Source organism: Eublepharis macularius, chromosome 9, assembly GCF_028583425.1.
Source record: "Eublepharis macularius isolate TG4126 chromosome 9, MPM_Emac_v1.0, whole genome shotgun sequence".
Lineage (NCBI taxonomy): Eukaryota > Metazoa > Chordata > Lepidosauria > Squamata > Eublepharidae > Eublepharis > Eublepharis macularius.
The window spans coordinates 74,456,220-74,477,361 of NC_072798.1; the positions used below are offsets into that span (position 1 = coordinate 74,456,220).

General features: G+C 41.1%; 2 protein-coding genes across 3 annotated transcripts in view; one reads left to right on the top strand and one right to left on the bottom strand.

Annotated features, from left to right (window-relative positions):
• The window catches only part of LRRN3 (leucine rich repeat neuronal 3), a 70,059-nt gene extending 66,389 nt beyond the window's left edge, over positions 1–3,670 (top strand). Inside the window, exon 2 of the mRNA XM_054989413.1 lies at positions 676–3,670. Within this exon, the coding sequence (XP_054845388.1) occupies positions 1,044–3,170 (2,127 nt within the window). The 5' untranslated portion in view covers positions 676–1,043 and the 3' untranslated portion in view covers positions 3,171–3,670. The remainder of the gene's footprint in view (positions 1–675) is intronic.
• IMMP2L (inner mitochondrial membrane peptidase subunit 2) overlaps positions 1–21,142 on the bottom strand; it is a 665,729-nt gene that overhangs the window by 438,467 nt on the left and 206,120 nt on the right. The gene's annotated exons all lie outside the window — the stretch shown is intronic.

Consider the following 21,142-nt stretch of genomic DNA (forward strand, 5'->3'; position numbering starts at 1 on the left):
TCAGAAGAAAGATACTTCAGATGGTGGTGGCAGAAGACTGGAAGCACCATCTATCCAGGAGACTCAACTCACTGTTGGACAAGGTGTATAAATGGGTTAAGGCATTATTTCTTCTCTTTCCTTAGACTTGAATATCTCATGAATTCAAGACAAGCTATAAGCTTATAAGGATATTACTGTGTCAACTACATTTAAAGCTTGTATAAACATGTAAATGCCTAAAATTTTGCATACTCAGTGCTTTCCTGATACAAGCCCAACCTGCGTTGCCAACTTCAGCTGGGGAAATTGCTGGAGATTTGGGGTTAGAGCTTGGGAAGAGTGGAGTCTGAAGAGGGAAGGGATGTGATGCCATACAGTTCACTCTCCAAATATGCCATTTTCTCGAAGGGAACCGAACGTTGCAGTCTGGAGGACAGTTGCAAATATGAGAGAATGACTGGCCCAGCCTGGAGGTTGCCAACCCTAAGCCCGACTCACAAATTTATTTCTCTTATACTGGCATTATAAATATCAATGTCCACATTACAGAAAAATGTAGCAACATAGATATTTCAGATAAGTCTGTCAGTTTGCTGCATTATAGGCAGCATATTGCCCACCCTGCCCCTCACAAATTACTTATGATTATTTTATATATGCAAGTACTAATTATTCTCTCTTTTCATATTGCAGGCCTCTCTTCCATAACAATAAAAGGGAAGATATCATGGACTATAAACTCAACATTACTATATAATTGCTCTGCTTCCTTTTCAACAACATTCTGAATGGACTTCATTTTTCAAACGCATCTCAGTATTTGTCCCTATGAAGAGAGTAACGTCATTCCCAAAACATGCCTCTCATAATGAGAGAGAGTGATTGCAAGCGTGCCGCTTCTTTCCAAGAAGAAGGGGATTGTTGTACTGCGTCATCATGTGTCATTTGACAAATGAAAGTATTTGTCTTATCAAATGACTGACTCTTACTGAACTTAAAAAAACAAACTGTAATTGCGCAATCCTTAAGGGCCAATTACTTTTCAGGAATACTGAGCTAAGATGAAGGACATGCCACTCATAATTCACTTTTTACTTGGCCTATCAATCATTGCACTAGTACACGCTGTGGATAAAAAAGCAGACTGCCCTCAGTCATGTACATGTGAGGTAAGGCCGTGGTTTACTCCAAGATCTATATACATGGAAGCTTTGACAGTAGACTGCAATGATGTAGGGCTCTCTGCCTTTCCAACCATATTGCCTACTGACACCCAGGTTCTACTCCTACAGGCAAACAACATTAAAAACACTGAATATGCATCAGACTTCCCAGTAAACCTTACTGGCTTGGATTTATCTCAGAACAGTTTGTCTTCAGTGGCCAATATTGAACTTAGGAGGATGCCCCATTTGCTTTCAGTGTATCTTGAGGAAAACAAACTTACAGAGCTGCCTGACAAATGTCTGTCTGGACTGACCAATCTCCAAGAACTCTACATTAACCACAACTTGCTTTCCTCAATTGCACCAGGAGCTTTCATGGGCCTTGATAATCTTCTTAGACTTCACCTCAATTCAAATAGTCTGCAACTGATCAACAGGAAATGGTTTGAAGCTATCCCTAATCTTGAGGTTCTAATGATTGGAGAAAATCCAATAATCAGAATTGAAGATAAGAACTTTAAGCCCCTTATCAATCTGCGCAGCCTGGTTTTAGCAGGCATAAATCTCACAGAAATACCAGATAATGCCTTGGCTGGCCTTGACAATTTAGAAAGCATCTCTTTTTATGACAACAGATTAGTTAAAGTGCCCCACACGGCTCTTCAGAAGGCTACAAACCTTAAGTTTCTGGATCTAAACAAGAACCCTATTAACAGAATACAAAGAGGGGATTTTAGCAATATGGTACACCTCAAAGAACTGGGAATTAATAATATGCCTGAACTTATATCTATAGATAATCTGGCTGTTGACAATTTGCCAGATTTGAGAAAAATAGAAGCTACAAACAACCCCAGATTATCATACATCCACCCAAATGCATTCTTCCAACTTCCCCGTTTGGAATCACTCATGCTCAACAGTAATGCGCTTAGTGCCCTGTACCGCAGTACAATTGAGTCTTTGCCTAATCTCAAGGAAATCAGCATACACAGCAACCCAATCCGATGTGACTGCGTCATCCGATGGATTAACATGAATAAAACTAGCATTAGATTCATGGAGCCAGAGTCATTATTTTGTGTGGACCCTCCAGAATTTCAAGGTCAGAACGTGAGGAAGGTTCATTTCAGGGAAATGATGGAAATCTGCCTTCCACTGATAGCTCCAGAAAGTTTCCCCTCAAGCCTGAATTTAGAAACAGGAAGCTACATTTCCTTACACTGTAGAGCGACAGCAGAACCAGAACCTGAAGTGTACTGGATAACTCCATCAGGACACAAGCTATTGCCAAACACGGTTTCTGCCAAATACTATGTGCATTCAGAAGGAACACTGGATATCAGTGATATAACACATCAAGAAAGTGGCCTATATACATGTATAGCAACTAATTTGGTTGGTGCAGATTTAAAATCTATTATGATTAATGTGGATGGTTCTTCTCCCCAGGATAACCATAAATCTTTGTCTATTAAAATAGAAGATGTGCAATCTAATTCTGCACTACTCTCCTGGAAAGCAAATTCTAAAATAGTGAAATCAGCCATTAGATGGGCTGCCTTTCCAAAAGATGGAAACTCTCAGCCTTTTTGGAGCGCTCGTATCCCATCACACATCAAGGTCTATAATTTTACACATCTAACCCCATCGACGGAATACACAATTTGTATGGACATCCCCACTGTCCAACTGCGGAACGCGAGGCAATGCATCAATGTCACCACAAAAGGACTGGATCTGGCAATGACAAATTATAAGAAAAGGAACATCATCACATTTCTGGCCTGCCTTGGGGCTCTTTTGGGATTCATATGCGTGGTATCTCTCTTCAGCTGCATCTCTCGTGAAATGAACTGTGATGCAGGACACAGCTATTTAAGGAATTACCTGAAGAAACAATCTTTTTCATTCATTGAGCTTTATCCTCCTCTAATTAGCCTTTGGGATACTGACAAAGAAAAAAGCACATCGCTTGAAGTCAAAGCAACAGTAATAGGTGTTCCGGCTAACATGTCATGAAATATCAGTGTTGCTGTACTTAATGTTTAAAATGACATGCATAGGACTACAGTTGTGCTTAACAAAAAGGCAGAAAAAAGCATTCCTCTATAAGCGTCACACAGCCTTGGACTCAGCTACTGGAGAAGCTACAAATGAGGATAATTTACTGGTGTGGATTTTTTTAAAAAAACAAACAAACCCCTGTCTTCAAAGTACTGTGCCAACCAAATTGTTTTATAGGACTTTATAGTGTTACTTCTTATAATCTAAGAAGCACTTAATACTGTCACAGCAGTGAAAGTAGGAGAGAAAATTTTCTGTATTTGTTTTTTATTATTATTAAATGTAGGAATAGTAGAACTGAGTAATACCCTCCTCCTCCTGTGTTGTATGACACACACTAGCCACGAGGTTTTTTTTTTCTTTTGCAGTGACCAGATGAAACTAGAATTGATGCGTGGTGTAATGAAATGGAGAAATTCTGTAGAGTAGACACAGTGACTATGTGAAACTTTTTTATGAGCAAAAATACATTTTTGATTACAACCAAAATAGCTTGGTTTTATTTTTTTTCTAAAGAAATTCTTCTGTAACCTACTGTCTAACACATACATTTCAATGTTGGGTACATATACATATATTTTCTTGTTGGAATTAGCATCCAACTGCTTAGAACATTCTGCTTTAAAACAAAAAACAAAGGTTCTGCTACTGCAATAAAACACAATAAACTGCTATCCTCTATATGCTTAGGAAAGGAATAAGTTTCATTACTAATATCTGAACACCAGGGCACATTTCTACAATCTGACCACAGAAAAAGCTTCTACAAATTCAATTTAAGTTATAATCTATGAAGCACTCAATATTGTCTAAATTGTACTTTGCTATTATCATTTCTGTAGGATTTTCAAGGTGTTCAGTGTTTTACAGTTATGCTTCCAATGTTCTATATTCCATGTTCACAGCAACTTAAATTACCTTCCAAGCAGAGGAACACTTTTCAAAACCAATGCTCTTAGAAGGGTGTAACTTTCTTTAGGATGGCACTGTAAGTAGGGTAAATCAGGTGTATCTCTGTCTTAAACCGCGGAAAGTGACGCTGAAAGAGAGTGATTTGGCAGTGGCTATGACTACGGAGAAATTTTAAGCCATGTTACCCAAATCTAAGACATGAATTGAATTTATTGTTTCATGCTGCTTTCTTAATAGATGCTCCAATAATAAATGTAGCTGTAATGCTCAAATTAAATTTACAACAATCCTGTGAGTTTGCAACTCATGAAGGAACCACTGCTCCTAAGGAACATTTTCTGTAACTCTGCCACACAAGCAAACCAGAAGAACACATTATGTGGCTGAATGAAAACCCACTCAAATGAGTTGCAGAGTTCCAGCATAACTTGAAAATAGAAGTTCTTGGTCTTAAGTTAATGCTTGGTTCTATTTAGGGCTTTTTTTTCAGGGGGAATGCGGGGGGATGGAGTTCCGGAACCTCTTGAAAAAGGTCACATGGCTGGTGGCCCCACCCCCTGATCTTCAGACAGAGGGGAGTTTAGATTACCCTCCATGCCGCTGGAGCGGCGCGGAGGGCAATCTAAACTCCCCTCTGTCTGGAGATCAGGGGGCGGGGCCACCAGCCATGTGACCATTTTCTCTGAGGGCAACCCACTGAGTTCCACCACCTCTTTTCCCAGAAAAAAGCCCTGATTCTATTCATGTCATGTTATGTTTCATGAAGAAAATCTCAATCAGTAGGCTCATAACAGGAAATAAAAGGGAAATACTGCTGCTTAGTTATCTTATTCCCATGTACAGATGCTACATTTAAAATAAATATTCTGTCCATAACATCTCATATTTGTATAAAGGTACTGGCTTGGGTATAGAATTATGACATTCTTATTAATCTTTATGCAAATATGCCCATCCAGATTTGGAAATCAAATATATGATTCTAAGACAGCGGGGTTTTTTCCTCACTAAAATGGGTCTGAGATGTGTCCTGTTGAATATGCAGCAATAATAGTAACAATATAAGGACTCTTCCACTTGAAGCCAGCTGGGTGACCTTGGGTCAGTCACAGCTTCTGGGAGCTCTCTCACCCCACCCACCTCACAGGGTGATTGTTGTGAGGATAATAATGGCATACTTTGTAAACCGCTCGGAGTGGGTGTTAAGTTGTCCTGAAGGGTGGACTATAAATTGAATGTTATTATTATTATTATTTAACCTGCCTTTTCTCCCAGAAGATATCCAAAGCACCTCACATCATCCTGGGCTCTCTCATTTTATCCTCACAATACCCCTGTGAGGTAGGTTAGGTTGAGAGTATATAACTGGTCCAAGGTTACTCAGCACGCTTCCATGGCAGAGTGGAGATTTGAATCAGGGACTCCCAGATTTCAGTCCAGTACCACTATACTGCACTGGTTCTCACGCCACACTGCCTCTTACCAATTCAAAGAGAAGGAAAATAAACTGATCCTATTTAAGTGGCAGTAACTAAAATAGTCGCTAAAATGTAACTCATCACAAAGTCAAAAAGGTATGGACAAATCCAGGCAAGCACTTGTTAAGGAATTGGGATAATGAAGAAGGATAAGCAAAAAGAGAAGACAATGATAGCAGTCTGGCAACAGTTTGGCTCTGAAACAGTGCAAAATCTGTAGATTAAAAGCGTATATTCATATTGGTGCATTATCTCCTGCAGATTGCGAAATCAGCAAAGCTATAGCTGGCTGCTATGTCTGCAAATCTCCTTTCTGGGCAGCTGAAAGACTAACAGGTCCTTGGTTGATATATGTGATGTTACATCTTCTAGCCTGCTGCCTCAGAGCACCTGAAAGGAAAATACGTGAGAGTGGCTTCCAGGACCTGCCAGATACATGCAACCTTTCAGAACCATATTTCAAGACAGGAAACTAAACAGTAAGGCTTGCCCAAAGCTCAGCATTCAAGTCTGGAACCCAAATTCACAGTGTCTTAAAAGGTGAATTTGTTATACCATTTTCATCTTTCAAAATCTCCTTAGGACTCCAGTAATAGAAGCAGATTTTGCCTCATACTTTAAGAAAGATATCTCACCATACTACTAATTCATTAACTGTGGATTTTGGAAAAGGAGAGTTTAATATAATAAAAAGACTTGATAAAAAAAAGACTTGTATTACGCACTTTTAGCTGCTAAGAGATACATGGAGAAAAATTAGGTGAAATGCAGTGTCACATTAACGTGTTTATTTATACAGGCTATAGTATAGATGAACTAATAGATTACCCCTCCCCCATAATTAAAATGATAAAAAAATCAAGCAGAGGAAAAAATGTTTACCATATTTCAGTATTTTTTAAATTCTGAAATAAAACCAACTACATTTTGTTGACCAGGAGCATGACAACAGAAAGTCAGTATGCTTTCTTATTATTTCCATGTATTCTTGCTGTCAAACATCCAATTTTTCCATTAATCCATAGACTGCCCCATACTGTCAATTTGTGCTCGTTGATTACCATTAATTGACAAAGCAAATGAACACTTTGCTTAAAAATATAACACTTCTTAGTGGTTGTGTGGAAAATGTAAGCTATTTCTAAAATGATTTTTAACCAGAAGGAAGGAGAAAATATCTCACTGCTACTCCTAAAATATCCTAAATCTGAATCTTTATGAATTCAATATGTTTCTCTGAGCACAGTCATTACAAACCTGATGAATCGCTATCACATACATGGAGACATTAGAATTTATCAGACAGACTTGCTCATATATCATGGGAGATTTCAGCACTGAGGACAGAGCTCTTAGAGGCAGGCTATTTATCAAACACACAGTAGCTGAAATATGACCCATTGTAATACATGTACTGTATAGGTCACCAAGAACTTGTTCACGTATCTTGTATGTTTTTCTTTGAGCTGAAGTACATTTAAAACCTCTTCAATGATATAGCTCTGAGGTCAAAATACATTTTTTACAAGCAACCACAATTTAAATCAATGGCACAGGATAACCACATACAAAACACACCTAACTGAAAGAAATTATTTCTACATCAATGAGGAAAAGTCAGCTGGTCTTAATTAATCATCATGCAATTGATTATAAAGCACAATTATCATCCAGAGCTGTCCTTAGAATAAATGCATCTGTATAAATGTGGTTTTTTTATTTTACATAATGAATACTTGAAATATGCAACAGCTAAATACTCAACCAACATTCAAACCATTATGTGTTTTAAAGACATTTTGTATACTATGCCTAGAAACTTTGCCTAGAAACTCATGACTCCATTGGGTACTGTTTTGGTACAGAAAGCTCATAGGCGTTGATTAAAAGTCCTGCAATAATGACTTTTAAGTCCTGCAATAATACCTGCAACAACGAGCTCTGTTTATTATTGCGTGAAGGGGATGAGGGCAAGGGGGCAGAACACACAGGACAATTTTGCTGAAGTAAAAGAGGCCACACATTTATTGGTATACAGCTTATGGAGCATTGGCATTGCATAGGACCAGATCCAAGCATAGGATGACCTAACAGGTAATGACCCCATGCACTCCCCATGCTGTCAGTAGAGGAGGGAACCGCAGGATAACAATTAGTAGGATACCATATAGGCATATATCTCTCTGTGGATCCCTTGCCACCAGGGAGAGAGGCTACCTCGACAGCCCCTGAGCTGGGCATGCACTTCCATGCCTCACTCCCAAGATCCCTTAAGGGGACCCTCAAAATGGGGAAACTGGGCTCGAAAGGGCTGCTGAGCACTGGGGCCTCACAGACAGAACAGCCAGTTCTACAGCAGAAACATTGGCATTTGCCCTCGTTGTACTCCTAACAAAGGCCCCTGACCCATTCACCAAAAGGGGGGTCAACAGGCACTGGAACACCAGCTGCTGAACCGGACACAGAGGCCCCAAGCTTCTCCACTCTCTCAGACAGGAGCTCCAAAGCACAAGTAAGGCCTTGTAGAGTGCACCTGCCCATGGCCTTGTGGGTCAGCCCCTGACAAACCTTGGGCAGCAATGTGTGGTAGCTTGGCCCTACCTGTGCACACACCACCTGGGGCACATCCATACTGGAACCCCGATGCCTGTGGGGGGTGCCAGCCCTGTCTACACCGATCGCACTGCATCCTGACAGCCCTCTGCCTTAGCAGCCTGCAGGAACGGCCTGGCCACCACATCCCTTTTGCTTGGTCTTGTTTTCACAGCTCCTTTTACCAGAAAGGTGGTCCTGGAACCCTTATTGGATGGCTTGGCACAGGTATGCCTTTAGGAGGCACGGCTGCACTTGTCATAGGCTGGGGGCCACCTGGCTGTACTTGTTGCAACAGGTGTGTAGGCTCCCAGCTGACCTTTAACAAGCAAGCTAGGAGGGGGAGAAACATAGAACAAAGCCTCTCCTCTCCCTTCTCGGTCTCTATTCCATCTTCCTCCCCTTTTTTTGATTGTTAACAGTCCAGCTCCCCTCCCCCATTAGAATGCTGCTCCAGGGGAAAAAACCTTCCCAGGAGCTCACTCCAAGAGCGAGACTGCCTACAACATCCCTCTTCAATAGGAGCAAGAGGTCACTGCTGTCAGCATGGCCACTGGAGTCTGAGTCTCTGCAGGCCGCTTCTTCCCCCAGAAGGCCAAAGTGAGGGGGAGCTGCCACTGCCCACGGGTCCTGCTGCTAGTGCGTGCAAGACGGAGGGTGAGCAGAAACACTGCAGTCTGCTGCTGGCTGCTAGAGTGGGGCTGCTGCTACGAGACATTCTTGCTTCCACGGCTTGTCCTCGCTGTTCCCTTTCTGCCGCCACTCTTTTACTGCCACCGCTGCTCACCAGGCAAGAGCCAACCGATGCAGATGCCTGGTCCACTCCTTTTTAAATATGCTGGCAGACGTCCTCTCAGGTCTGTCACCAACCTCATCCCCTGCCACGCCAGCCAGTTTGCCCTGATTGGCGAGCTGAGATTTGAATCAGGCAGTACATGCTGTCTGGCAGGAGGCTTCTGGGAGCAGTTGGGCCAAAGAGAATATGGGGGCTGCCATGCCACACTCCCCTCACCCCGCAGCCTGCAACCAGCTTCCCCAAGCGAGTCTTGGGGCCGGCATATCTGTGGGTCAAGCAGAGGGCTGGCTACGCAAGCAAACAGTTGTATTGTCCTTTTGTATTTGATGATATCCTCCATCAAACTGTGGATAATATTTATGAAAATACAGCTTGTCCAATGTGAGTACACAGCTACATTTTGGAGGGGCTGTGGCTCAGTGGAAGAGCATCTAGGCACCAGGTTCCATCCAGTTTAGAATAAGAAATTAGATGATGTGAAAGATCTCTGACTGAGAAGGTGCTGCCAGTTTTAGTAGACAATACTTGACCTTGATAGACCAACAGCCTGACTCAGTGCAGGCAGCTTCGTGGGTTCACTATATCTCCAGTTACTTTCCTGGGATTATTCAGTGGTTATCACATCATGCCACTATGAAAATTAATGATACAGAAATGTGGTAATTAGGACTTGTCACTCTCATTCACATCATCAGAGGTCCAATATTACAGTGGAATTATCACTCCCTTGTCACCACGAATGCATTTGTTGCAGGAGCTTTATTTCCCTTTTTAGTTCAACTTCGGTGGGTAACCAGACCAGCTTCCAGCATATACATCACTGGGCACTCTCCTGAATATTGTTTTGCTTGAGCAAAGCTCTAAGTTCCCGAACAGGTTATGTGATTTGGAAATTTAAAAAAAAAAAAACACCCTGACAAAACCAAGGCAGAACCTTCCATTTTTAACACAATCCATCACCTTACCCCTTTCTGGGCTTCTGCCTGTAATAAGCATAACAACATTCACAGTGTTTCTTCTTACCCAACAGCCCAGCCAACAATCTATGCTGCAATGGTAAGTAAATACTGTCTGACATAATAAATACATTCATGCATAGTTCTGAGTATAAAAGAAGTGTTTTGTTTTCTTTACTGGTGATTAGGATTGCTGTGAGAAAATTCTCTTTCGTATATAATTAATTGTCATATTTGGAATAGACAAAACCAGTTTTTTTTAATTTATTTCAAGGAGAGAAAACTGTCTTTTTAAATTACTAAAATTTGCTTCAGTTATGTCAGTTATCGCATGCATTCATACATTATATCCCCAATCCCACTTAATCATGCACATGTTCCAAAGCAGCAGCATGTTAGCCAATTTAAATATATATATATATATATATATATATATATTTTCCCATTCTAAATGTGCCAGCTGCAAAAGGTCTAAACAAATTTTGCTAAATAAAGTCATGCTGATTACTAAGACGTTACTTTATGCAGATTTATTTATATCATACTATATTTATTTAGTACATTTATATCCCACCCTTCCTCAAAGAAGCTCAGGACAATGTGCATCATTCTCCCCTCCTACCAGTTATCTTCACAACAACCTTCTGAGGTAGGTTAGACTGACTGGCCCCAGGTCATAACAGCAGGCTTTATGGCAAAGTGGAGATTTGAACCCAGGAGTCCCAGATCTCAGCTCGATGCTTTATGCATGACTTCATCCTGAATATACTGTAATATATACATTTGGACTATATGTTGTATCTTTCTTTAAGTAACTATACTGCACACAATGGCTTAAAATTATGTTTTTGGTTTTGCATACAGAAGCTTACAGCACCAACTCAATTTAAAGCATCCAAAGTAGGCAATATTAGGAAATAAAACAAAGATTCTCTTTGTGCATACATATAAGCTCAGTTGTGGGTAGCTTCAGATGTGGTACCAGATTGAAGCATGATATTATATGCTGAGGCCTCATCCAAAAACCAGAAAGAGAATGTTCATCTCTCCTTTATGGGAGACTCATGTTCACCATATACAGTGAGGTGAGGGAAGGCAAAATGGTCATTTATAATTTTGAATACAGACTAATCACCATTTCAAATATATATGTGATTATATGCTATTCAGAAAAACTATCATGCCTTTCCCAGGGTTCAATCTCTCTGAAACTTGGGGGGTCTTTAGAGGACAGTAAGGACTATGTCCCCTGCAAATTTGGTGGGTCTTGGACATTGGGAAGTTCAGTTTGCAGCCCCTCAAAGTAGCTTCCAGCAGACCCTCCAGTTTTTGCCAATGTGAAGAGAAAATGACAGGAAAGGGAGGAACCCATGGATCTCCTGGGGTTTGATCTCTTTGAAACTTGGGGGGGGGGTGTCTTTAGAGGACAGTGAGGACTAGGTCACCTGCAAAATTGGTGGATATTGGACATTGGGAAAGTCTTATTTAGTTTGGCTGTAAGCGTGAAGGTGCCCATTCTGGGATCTCTCGAACCTCAAACCGGTTCGGAACCGGCCCAAGTTTGGCTAATTTGTGGTTCGTGTTCTGTGAAAATGAACAAACAACAAATCATGTGGTTCATTTTTTCCCATTCCATGCCCATCCCTAATCCTGAGGCATCATACAGTCACGAAGGGCAGTTTCTGCAACAGTCTGTCATTCACTACATAGCAGGGTGGGCTCAGAGGGAATGCCCTTGGTGTTAAGAAGCAACAAATAAACCCTTAGTTGTCTGTGTGGTACGTTGGGGCAAGAGGATCAAGACTGGCACCTTTCAGCACAGTTCATATGAAGGCAAGAATAAACAAAGCCAGCAAAAATAGCTGGCCAAGAAGAGAGCCAGGGTAAAATTGCCCAAACACTGATGGGCTGCTTAGTCCATCCTACCCTTCAATATGCCAGCAGGTTATGATAGAGACCAGCCATATTAATTAACTACTAAAAATGACACAGAAGGGAAGAGCACAAAGATGTTTCCAACCACGTCCATCAGCTGGCATCCTTCCTCTCTGTCTGACTATGACATGTACTTGTCATAGTAGGTAGTAGGTTTAATTGTATATGGCCAAAGGTCGTCACAATACAAAGTTAAAAACAGTAAAAATAGAAATCTATCTTACAAGCATAAGATACAGTTATTAAAATAATAAAAATAAAATACAATTAAAATGGGACCTTAATAAATACCAGATAGTTATGAGAAAAGTTAGGTTTCTGAGGAAACAATCTTTGCCCTAATCTTTTTTGCAGCTAAGGCAAACAGGGATACTCTGCTAGTGACAGATGAATCAGTATCAGATAACAAAAAAATGAATTTGTCAGTATCAGAGGTAAAGTTACGCCCCACTAACAAGTTAGCAAGAAATTTAGCTCTAACCTCTGCATACATGGGACAAAATAAAGTGTAATGTAGAAGATCCTCAGGAACTGAGGCACCACATATGCAGAGACGGAGAGCCATTGGGGTTTGATGGTATCTTCCTGTAAGTAAAGCTGTCAGCATTGTTTGAAAGCACAGGGAGGTAAATGATTTTCTGAGATTTTGGGATGTGATATTCACTAAATAAGGAGATCTAACATGATCTCTTTTGATCAGTTTAAACCAGGGGAGAGATCTGGACTGGGAAATTGTAAGACTGTCCAAAAGAGCATAGTACTACTACAGCCTAAACACTTATTTCTTTATATTTATACACAAAGTACTTTCACACATTGAACAAAAGTTTAAGAAGTTTTGGGAAAGTGAGGGGAAATGGCCTGAGTCAGCATCTGCAAACAGTTTTACTAAAAACCCTTCTGAAATTCATACTCCCTTGACTTGGGAAGCCACAATTCCAAGACAGATGTGCCTCACAGTGGCCAAATTCTTCTCTGATTCAGAGATTAATCCCCCTCCTCTCTCATTCCTACTGCTGAGGAGTGATGTGGTGATGCCAGTCCAGATCTCTAAAAGGAGGAAAAATTCTTGCAGTCACGTGGTCCATTCTCCTTCCCCCCCTGCTCACAATGACCTACACATATAGCCCCCATGATGCCCATTCATCCAGGGAACTGAACTGGATATCAGGAATTATGGAAACGACAGCTTCCAGAATGCCGCAGGTACTACTTGTGGCACACAGTATTCATGGTGTCTGGTGCATTCTAGGAAATCTAGTTCCTAGACCACCTGGCATCCCGTCTTAGGCATTCTGATAACTATACTTCCAAGAACACACCACAGATGTTATATGTTCAAGCATAAAAATGGATGGCAGTAGCAAAAATTTTCCCTTTCCTCAGCTGCCTGTGAGCATTACTACATTGTTTTTCAGTTGGACAGGGATGAAAGGAAGAGAGGATAAGAGGGAAAATTCTGGAGGTGGCACTTGCAGTGATGTTACTGGGTGCACCGTGGTATCCTGTGAACTCTGAGTGCTTAGAATCAATTAAAACAGACTGTTTTGTGGAGCTGGCAACAAACAGATTTTTCTCAGCTTGGTTCCAAGGAGATCTCATGCATTTCTGTATTTGCAAAGGTAAAACAACAGTAAGATCAAGGAATATTTTCTAGGTAACAGAGAAGTGAAATAATTATAATAATGAAACACAGATAAGTACCACATAAACACAAATTTGATCTATGATAATGTGTTTCTTTGCAGAAGAGAAAGGTACCTCAAAGCTGTTATCTTCCTCTACTGAAAGGTGTGCGTTTTCCATGTAAATTATGAGGTAGATGTTGTTTGTTGTTTCTATGGACTATTTGATTGCTTATTCTCACAGATGTGTGCGGGTACCTGCCAATGGTAAAAGAAAGATAAAGAGTTGTTGCTTTAAGAGACTCTGCTCAGCTATAGTGCTCTCCCTTGTCCCCAAATATGATAAATATTTTGGGAATCAAGGAGGGGACTGAAACTCTTCATGGTCTCTCCTAGCAACAGCTCTTTATCTTTCTTTTACCACTGACAGGCAATCACACGAGGCAGCAAGAACAAGCACCCAGACAGCAAGGTAGAACAAGAATCTATTTATTTACATGGTAAAAAAAAAAAACAGGCATTATCTCCATTCCCTTTAGGGAGCCCAGGATATGTCAACCGTGTTCTTATCCATTTCCATTGATGTCTTTTAGAGTAAAATTAATATACTCACACATCACTTGGATAGCCATTTTGGCTATCTAATTATTTTACCTAATTATTTCCACTGATGCCAACCGCTTGCACAGAGGTTGCAAGTCCCAGAAGCGTAGAGGCCATGAACTTTCTTTCTTTTTTCTCCTAAAAATAAAGCAGTTTTCTAACAGCCATGATTTCTTCTTGCCCTTCTAGCTAGAAAAGTCACTGAAGTCAATGGGCACTATAATTGTATTAGAAGCCAAAGATGACTGCTGCTCACTGAATTCTTAAAGTTGTTGCTTAACTGAATATCACCCCAAGTGTCCAAGTTCTCACTGTACTTTCAGGACCATTGATCATGAGGTTATCTTCCAGAGTTGTTTGGTCCCCTTATCTTAAAGGTGGGCGGTGGTGGGTCCCAGTGGGGAGGGGGTGCTAATATTCTCTGGGCACGTACTTCGAGCATATGCACTCCATGGTATGCCCCAATGACGTCACTTCTGGCGTGACCCTGTATTTTTATCATAGCAATATTTTTGCTATTTTGAACCAATTTCTATCCTAAAAAAACCATCACTTCCAGATCCATCACTTCCAGATCACAATGGAAGTGCTATTATCAAAGCCTGCTGTGGAACATGCACCCATTCAACTGCGTGCCTGTGGCCTGCATTCCCCGCCCCCAGCCAGGTGAGCAGTGGTGGGAAGGGAGGTGGCGGCTGGGGCAGAGGATTCCCCACCTACAGTGGGGTTGGCAGCCCTAATCAAGACATACTTTCATGCCTGAAGTAACATAATCCAGCTTCCTAAAATGGCTCCTTTATCCAGTCACACACATTATTAATCCATCCACATTTTAATCTGAAAGTAGTAAAACAGAGCCTTTTGAATAGACGGTATCCACTCAAGTTCTTCCAGGTCTTGACTATTAAATGAACCACCAGTGGCTGATTAAGTTGGAGGTAAGCTCCTTAGGCTGGAGGAAGCCTTGGACAATGGATGTGTCCACCCCCATTATCTTTTTTGTAACCTTTACAATATTTGTGCCGTTTAAGATACAGATGCGGGGTGAGGAGTAAGAGAACACTGCTTGCCAAAGGCTACCCAATGAACTCAAAGGGCAACAGGGGTGGTATTTAAATCAAACGTAATTTAAACTTCCTGATCTGTAGCACAGGTCCCTGCAAAGATGTGACACCAGTGCTCAAAGTATGACAGTTTTGCAAACTAAAAGGGGGGGGGGGGAAGAGCTGCCCACTAAACAAGGAAGCAAAACAAACATTTTAATGTAAATTAAAAATGAATCAAAACAGAACTACTCAGGAGCATGAGTACAGCTGAAAAGAGGCCAGATGGCATCTTCTAGATCCCAAATTAGCCGATGTCCCTTTTAATGCTACAGTTTACAAGAGTGGAAAACAACCCCATCTGCTTCACTTGAAAGTATCTACTCTTGTTCACCATGATCAATTCATGCTGTATTCCAAATGCTTTGCTCTTTCTCTCTTCTGGGGATTTTAAAGCTCCTTTACCCAAGAAAATGTTGAGGAGCAACTTTTTAAATAGGAAAAAAAACCGCTCAGTGCTTGTCACAGCAGTAAGGATACTATCAGGCACAATAAGTATCAGTTCAAGGACTCGAGGTCTCAGGGACAAGCTATTTCCTTGGAATTATATATGCTGGGAAACCACAGGGGATAAGAATTTTCAGCAGCTACTGATGCTTAGGTTACAATCAGTTTGATTTTGCAGGTATGTTTCTTATGAGAGTAATCAAATAGTACTGGACAGCATATGTGTAGTCTACATGTTAGACATGTTCATGGAGAGTATGATATTGCCCATGAGGATTAAATGGAGCCTCTCTGTTCATAAAAAGTAACCTTTAGGGTTACTTTTGGGTCAAGCACTGAGTAATTAACTAAAGATACAAACAAAAAAATATTGCATGTAGGAAAAGGTGGATACCATGGACAGCCAAAAAGACAAATAAATAGGTTCTCAATCAAATCAAGCCTGAATTCTCCCTAGAAGCGAAAATGACAAAACTCAGGCTATCGCACTTTGGTCACATCATGAGAAGACAAGATTCTTTGGAAGAGGCAATAATGCTAGGAAAAGTGGAAGGCAGTATGAAAAGAGGAAGACCTAAAACGAGATGGCTTGACTCAATAAAAGAAGCCATGTCCTCTAGTTTGCAAGATCTGAGCAAGGCTGTTAACGATAGAACATTTTGGAGGTCTTTCATTAATAGGGTCATTCATAGGTTGGAAGTAACTTAACTTCACATAACACACATTGAGCCAAAGGGACAGGGATTAGTGAAGGTCAGAATCAGACGAAAGACATTATCTTAGACAGAAAGAGCTGGCAGCAAAGCACAGGGTCTTCTGAAGCAATTAGAAAGTCAAGTCAAGGACTTGACAACTAGGAGACATAGTGATAGATAACTTTGTTGACTGGACATAGCACAAAAGCCTGCATGTTCCAACCCATCTATCTTTGTCTCATCTTTTCATGCTTTTCCTTTACAGACCTTATGGTGATGAACACGCTTCCCTTTTTCTTCATCAACAACACTGTACAGTAATGGAAAAGAGCAAGAGTAGAGTAGCACCTATAAGACTAACAAAATTAGTGATAGGATATGAGCTTTCGTGAGCCACAGCTAACTTCTTCAGATACAGCCGTGATGAGGTGAGCTGTGGCTCACAAAAGCTCACACCCTACCACTAATTTTGTTAGTCTTATAGGTGCTACTGGACTCTTGCTCTTTTCTACTGCTACAGACAGACAAACATGGCTACCCATCTTGAACCGTAAGGTAAGTTTGTCTAAGAGGGTACAGTGAGCCCAAGGTTACCCAATGAATTTCATGGCCAAGTGGAGATTTCCACCATGGTCTTTAAGTTCTAGGCTGACTCTTTAACAGTCCTCCACACTGGTTCTTATACTTCATACTGAGGAACAGTTGCCAGTTCCCACCCCCTTTTTACTTCCACTTCCAGCCTGAGTGTATGTACTGCACATGAAACACTGTGGGAAAGATTCAGTTCCTGAGAGGAGGACACAGAACATGCAGAGCTATTGCCATGTTTTACATCTCAAGAAGGATCTTGCAGCAACGGTACTGCCAGCAATAGCAATAATATTTCAGCAGTGATAACTTTTGAAGAAAAAAGCTTTTTTTGCAGGAAAAACTGGTGCAAGGTGCAAGGTGCAAAACAGGACTAAGGACATCAAGTCCCGCCAGGTTGGAAGACAGAGCCTCTTTTTCCTATATTATCATGTACATGGTATGCCCCTGTACACATGGTACTACTGACCATTCATGTAATCTGGATGTTAAGTGCTCTGTGACAGCTGAGGATCCCCAATTCAAATCTTCCCATTGTTCCAAAAATTGCCACCACAGGTATGGCTCAGTATCATACCTTCAGAGGCAGTAATGCTACCTCTGAATCAATCCCTGCTCTTCTGAAATGACTCTATGAGCTCTGGCTAGTTTTACTTGCTTCCTCAACTAGACTTTTTGCGAAAAGATTTTCTTTATGTGACTTTCTAGTGTGTATTTTTAATCAGAATTACTTGTACATTTATGATTGGTTGTGCAGGCACACCTGATGATTCTTTGCTAAGTTTAATAAGAGTTGAATATTAAGTTTTGATAGTCTTAATAGTACAATTTTTTTTAGTATGATTCCAGTAAAAGCCTAACCAACTTTGGTGAGAAATTTCCTGCTCTTGTCCTTTCCTGTCTCTCTCTCTTCTGTCTCTATCAAAAGTAAGGCTACCTCTTCCACAGCCCAGTAAGTACCCCATCCCTCTGATTATTTCCTTGCAAACCAAGTTATCCCAAATTGTTCTGCTTTCACTCCCCTAAAATTCAAATCCTCCAATGAGATTCAAAATTTCTAACCTGGACCCAATTCCGTCACAGCAGATAAACTGTCCTCCTCTCAATGCAACTAGAGGTGTATAAAAGCTGCTTCTCAGCCCCTAAACTTTTGTAGCTGGTCTTTGGATCCTACTTGCTACCCCAACCCCTCAGTTGGTCTACTCTTGCTGAAATCACTTAGTCTCCTCTTGGCTTCCCACAGAATGCAACTGGCTTCCCACGCACTGGATCCTTCTTCCTCCTGATTTCTATGCAGAATAGGAAAAGTATACCTTTGCTCCCCATCTTATCTATCTCCCCTTATTTTCCAATTCACAGTGCACCACACAGAGAGCTGGCATTCCGCTTCTCTTTGCTAGTTAGAAAGACCAGATTCTCAATTCTCATTTTCAAATACCTGGTCTCGCACCATACAGAACTTTGATTACAGCTATGTAACAGCACTATAACCACACATAGCAAAACCCTTGGCAAAATCACAGCCCTGTATGGTCCCTTATACGGGCACTCTGTATAAATAGAGAAGCAGCATGGCAGTTCCATTTCTACGGTTCTATTCCTGGGGGGCGGTTGTAATATTTGAAGTCTCAGTACCACTTGAGTGAAGCCAGTTGCACAGTTCTTTACCCATGCAACTTTTGCCCAGCCAAAACTGTGGACTCCAGTTGAGTAGAAATACTCACACCGATGGTCCCACTCACATGAAGCTGGGCTTGAAACATTAGCGTGACCCTGTAGGACAAAACCATGGGGAAGTGGCTCCCAGACCACTGGTGCAATATTTACAGGCCCCTTAGTCTCGGAATGAAATATTCTATTATAAAGATCTGGTTCCTCAAAAACTGTATATGAGGTTTCCTCAAGTCTCTTATTATCCTCATAATTTCAATCAATTGTGGGACCCATTTCTGGCTTCTGAACATGGTTGGGCAAACTGTCTGTGTAGTTAGCATTTTCTACAAATTTCAGTCCCTATATGCAAGAGGTCAGTCTCAAGGTAACTAACATTCACTTGCCTGTGGCATAAATTCTATCTGTTCTTAAACTCAGTTGAATTACATTCAATCACCAATTAAATGTACTATTGTTTGGAGTTCAGCAAATGCAACAAGATAGGTCATTGTTGAAATTCCAGTAGTCAGAGAATTATTTCAGATTGCTGCAGAATAAGACAAAGAAAGAAAAATCTCTCACCCTGCATTTTAAATCAAAGGTATGTGCGGCACTATGTATCTGGCCAATTGCAATGCTTCTGCCACCTTCCTCAGCAATTGTTCCAAATCAAAACAACAGCTGGAAAGCATATTTAATAAAAATAGCTCACTATCCCTGAGGCAGGGTGTTATGTCTATTCCATAACAACAAAAGGTTTCAAAGAAATTAGATTATTTGCAAGAGTCTCCTTTTTGTTTTCAAATGAGCAAGCAGCAAAGAAATAAAATAACCCCTCCCCCCAAAGCTAATTACATATCATTTAAAGCTCATGGTATTCCTGTCCATTTAATATGACTATTGTACATTCAGAAATATAGCTGAGGCTGGTTCTAGGATTAACAGGTCCCCTTACCCTCTTGGCAGGAGGGAGGGGCACTTTGTCTTTACTCCTCACACACACACACACAAAGTGCACATATGCTCCTCTGCAACGATGTCACTTCTGAGAAGTGACATCATCATGCAGGCACAGGAGCATGCACGTGCTCCGTAGCAGGCCAATTCGGGCCCCAAATGGGCTGAGTTTGGCCCTTTTGGGGCCCAAATTGGCCCACTGCGAAACATGGGAGCTAGGGTTGCCAGGTCCAGGTTGGGAAATTCCTGGAGATTTGGGGGGGGGGGGTGAAGACTGTAGAGGGTGGGGTTTGGGGACAGGAGGTCCTCAGAATGGTATAATGCCATACAGTCCATCCTCTAAAGCAACCATTTTCTCCAGGGGGACCGATCTCTGTTGCCTGGAGATCAGTTGTAATTCCAGGAGATCTCCAGCCAACATCTGGAGGCTGGCAACTCTAATGGGAGTGCTCTTGGGGCAGCATGATGATGCCACTCCTGGGAAGTGATATAAATGAAAAGAGTAAACCTCACGGGGGCAAGGTGATGAAAAAGCAAATACTATATATTCTATTATAAATGTTAAAGTATTTTCTAATACATTTACTACTAAGCTTAATAAAGCATAACTTGCACAGAAAGAAACGATAAGGATTGTCCAGGACTTCCACAGTCTATGTGAGTTCCTTTGTAGCAACGTTCAGATGAATCTTCGCAAAGACTTCTTTATATTGAACTAAATAAGGTAACAGTCATGCCCATGGAAAGGGCCACGCCCAATCTGGGGCCGGCTGCGTACAGATTTCGTCCCCGCACTTCTTCAAGGGCATGGTTCACAGCTGTAACATAAATTACATCCTTATATTTAATATACAATATACTTAATATAGGGATATTTATATACAGCATCAAAAGAACTAACCTGTTGCATACACATAGAATGTATTTTCATAAAGGATTTTCAAAGGCACGTGTTTTCTCCACACCTGGACGGCGGCAGCAGTATCTTCTCCTGCGCGCCGCTGGGTCGCCCATTCAGGAATTTAATAGCGTCACAATTATCCACTATAACCATTCTTAAAGGGAACACACCTAATTACAAGAAGCAATTCAATGAGAGCTCACTATTGAGACCATGAGGTCTAACGGTCTGTAAAGAAACAATCCAAAAGGCTTCCCTTCTTAATAGAGTATTCTGATTCATATTTTCTTTCGTTAGAACCTCAAGTACCGTTACTCTAAATGAGGTCTCATCGTGCTGATGTTCCACAAAATGTTGAACCATAGGTGCCTCAGCTATTCTGTTCCTAATCCGAGACGTATGTTCAAAAATCCTAGTTTTTAAAGGTCTAGCAGTCTTTCTGTGCAAGTTATGCTTTATTAAGCTTAGTAGTAAATGTATTAGAAAATACTTTAACATTTATAATAGAATATATAGTATTTGCTTTTTCATCACCTTGCCCCCGTGAGGTTTACTCTTTTCATTTATATTGCTTGATACGGGAACAGCCTTTCTTTTGCGCTTTGTGACATTATGGCTTCCTTCAAGGACGTTCTTGCCTTCACGGCTGAAGAACAACAAGAGATTTTGTCTGGTATGACTTCCAT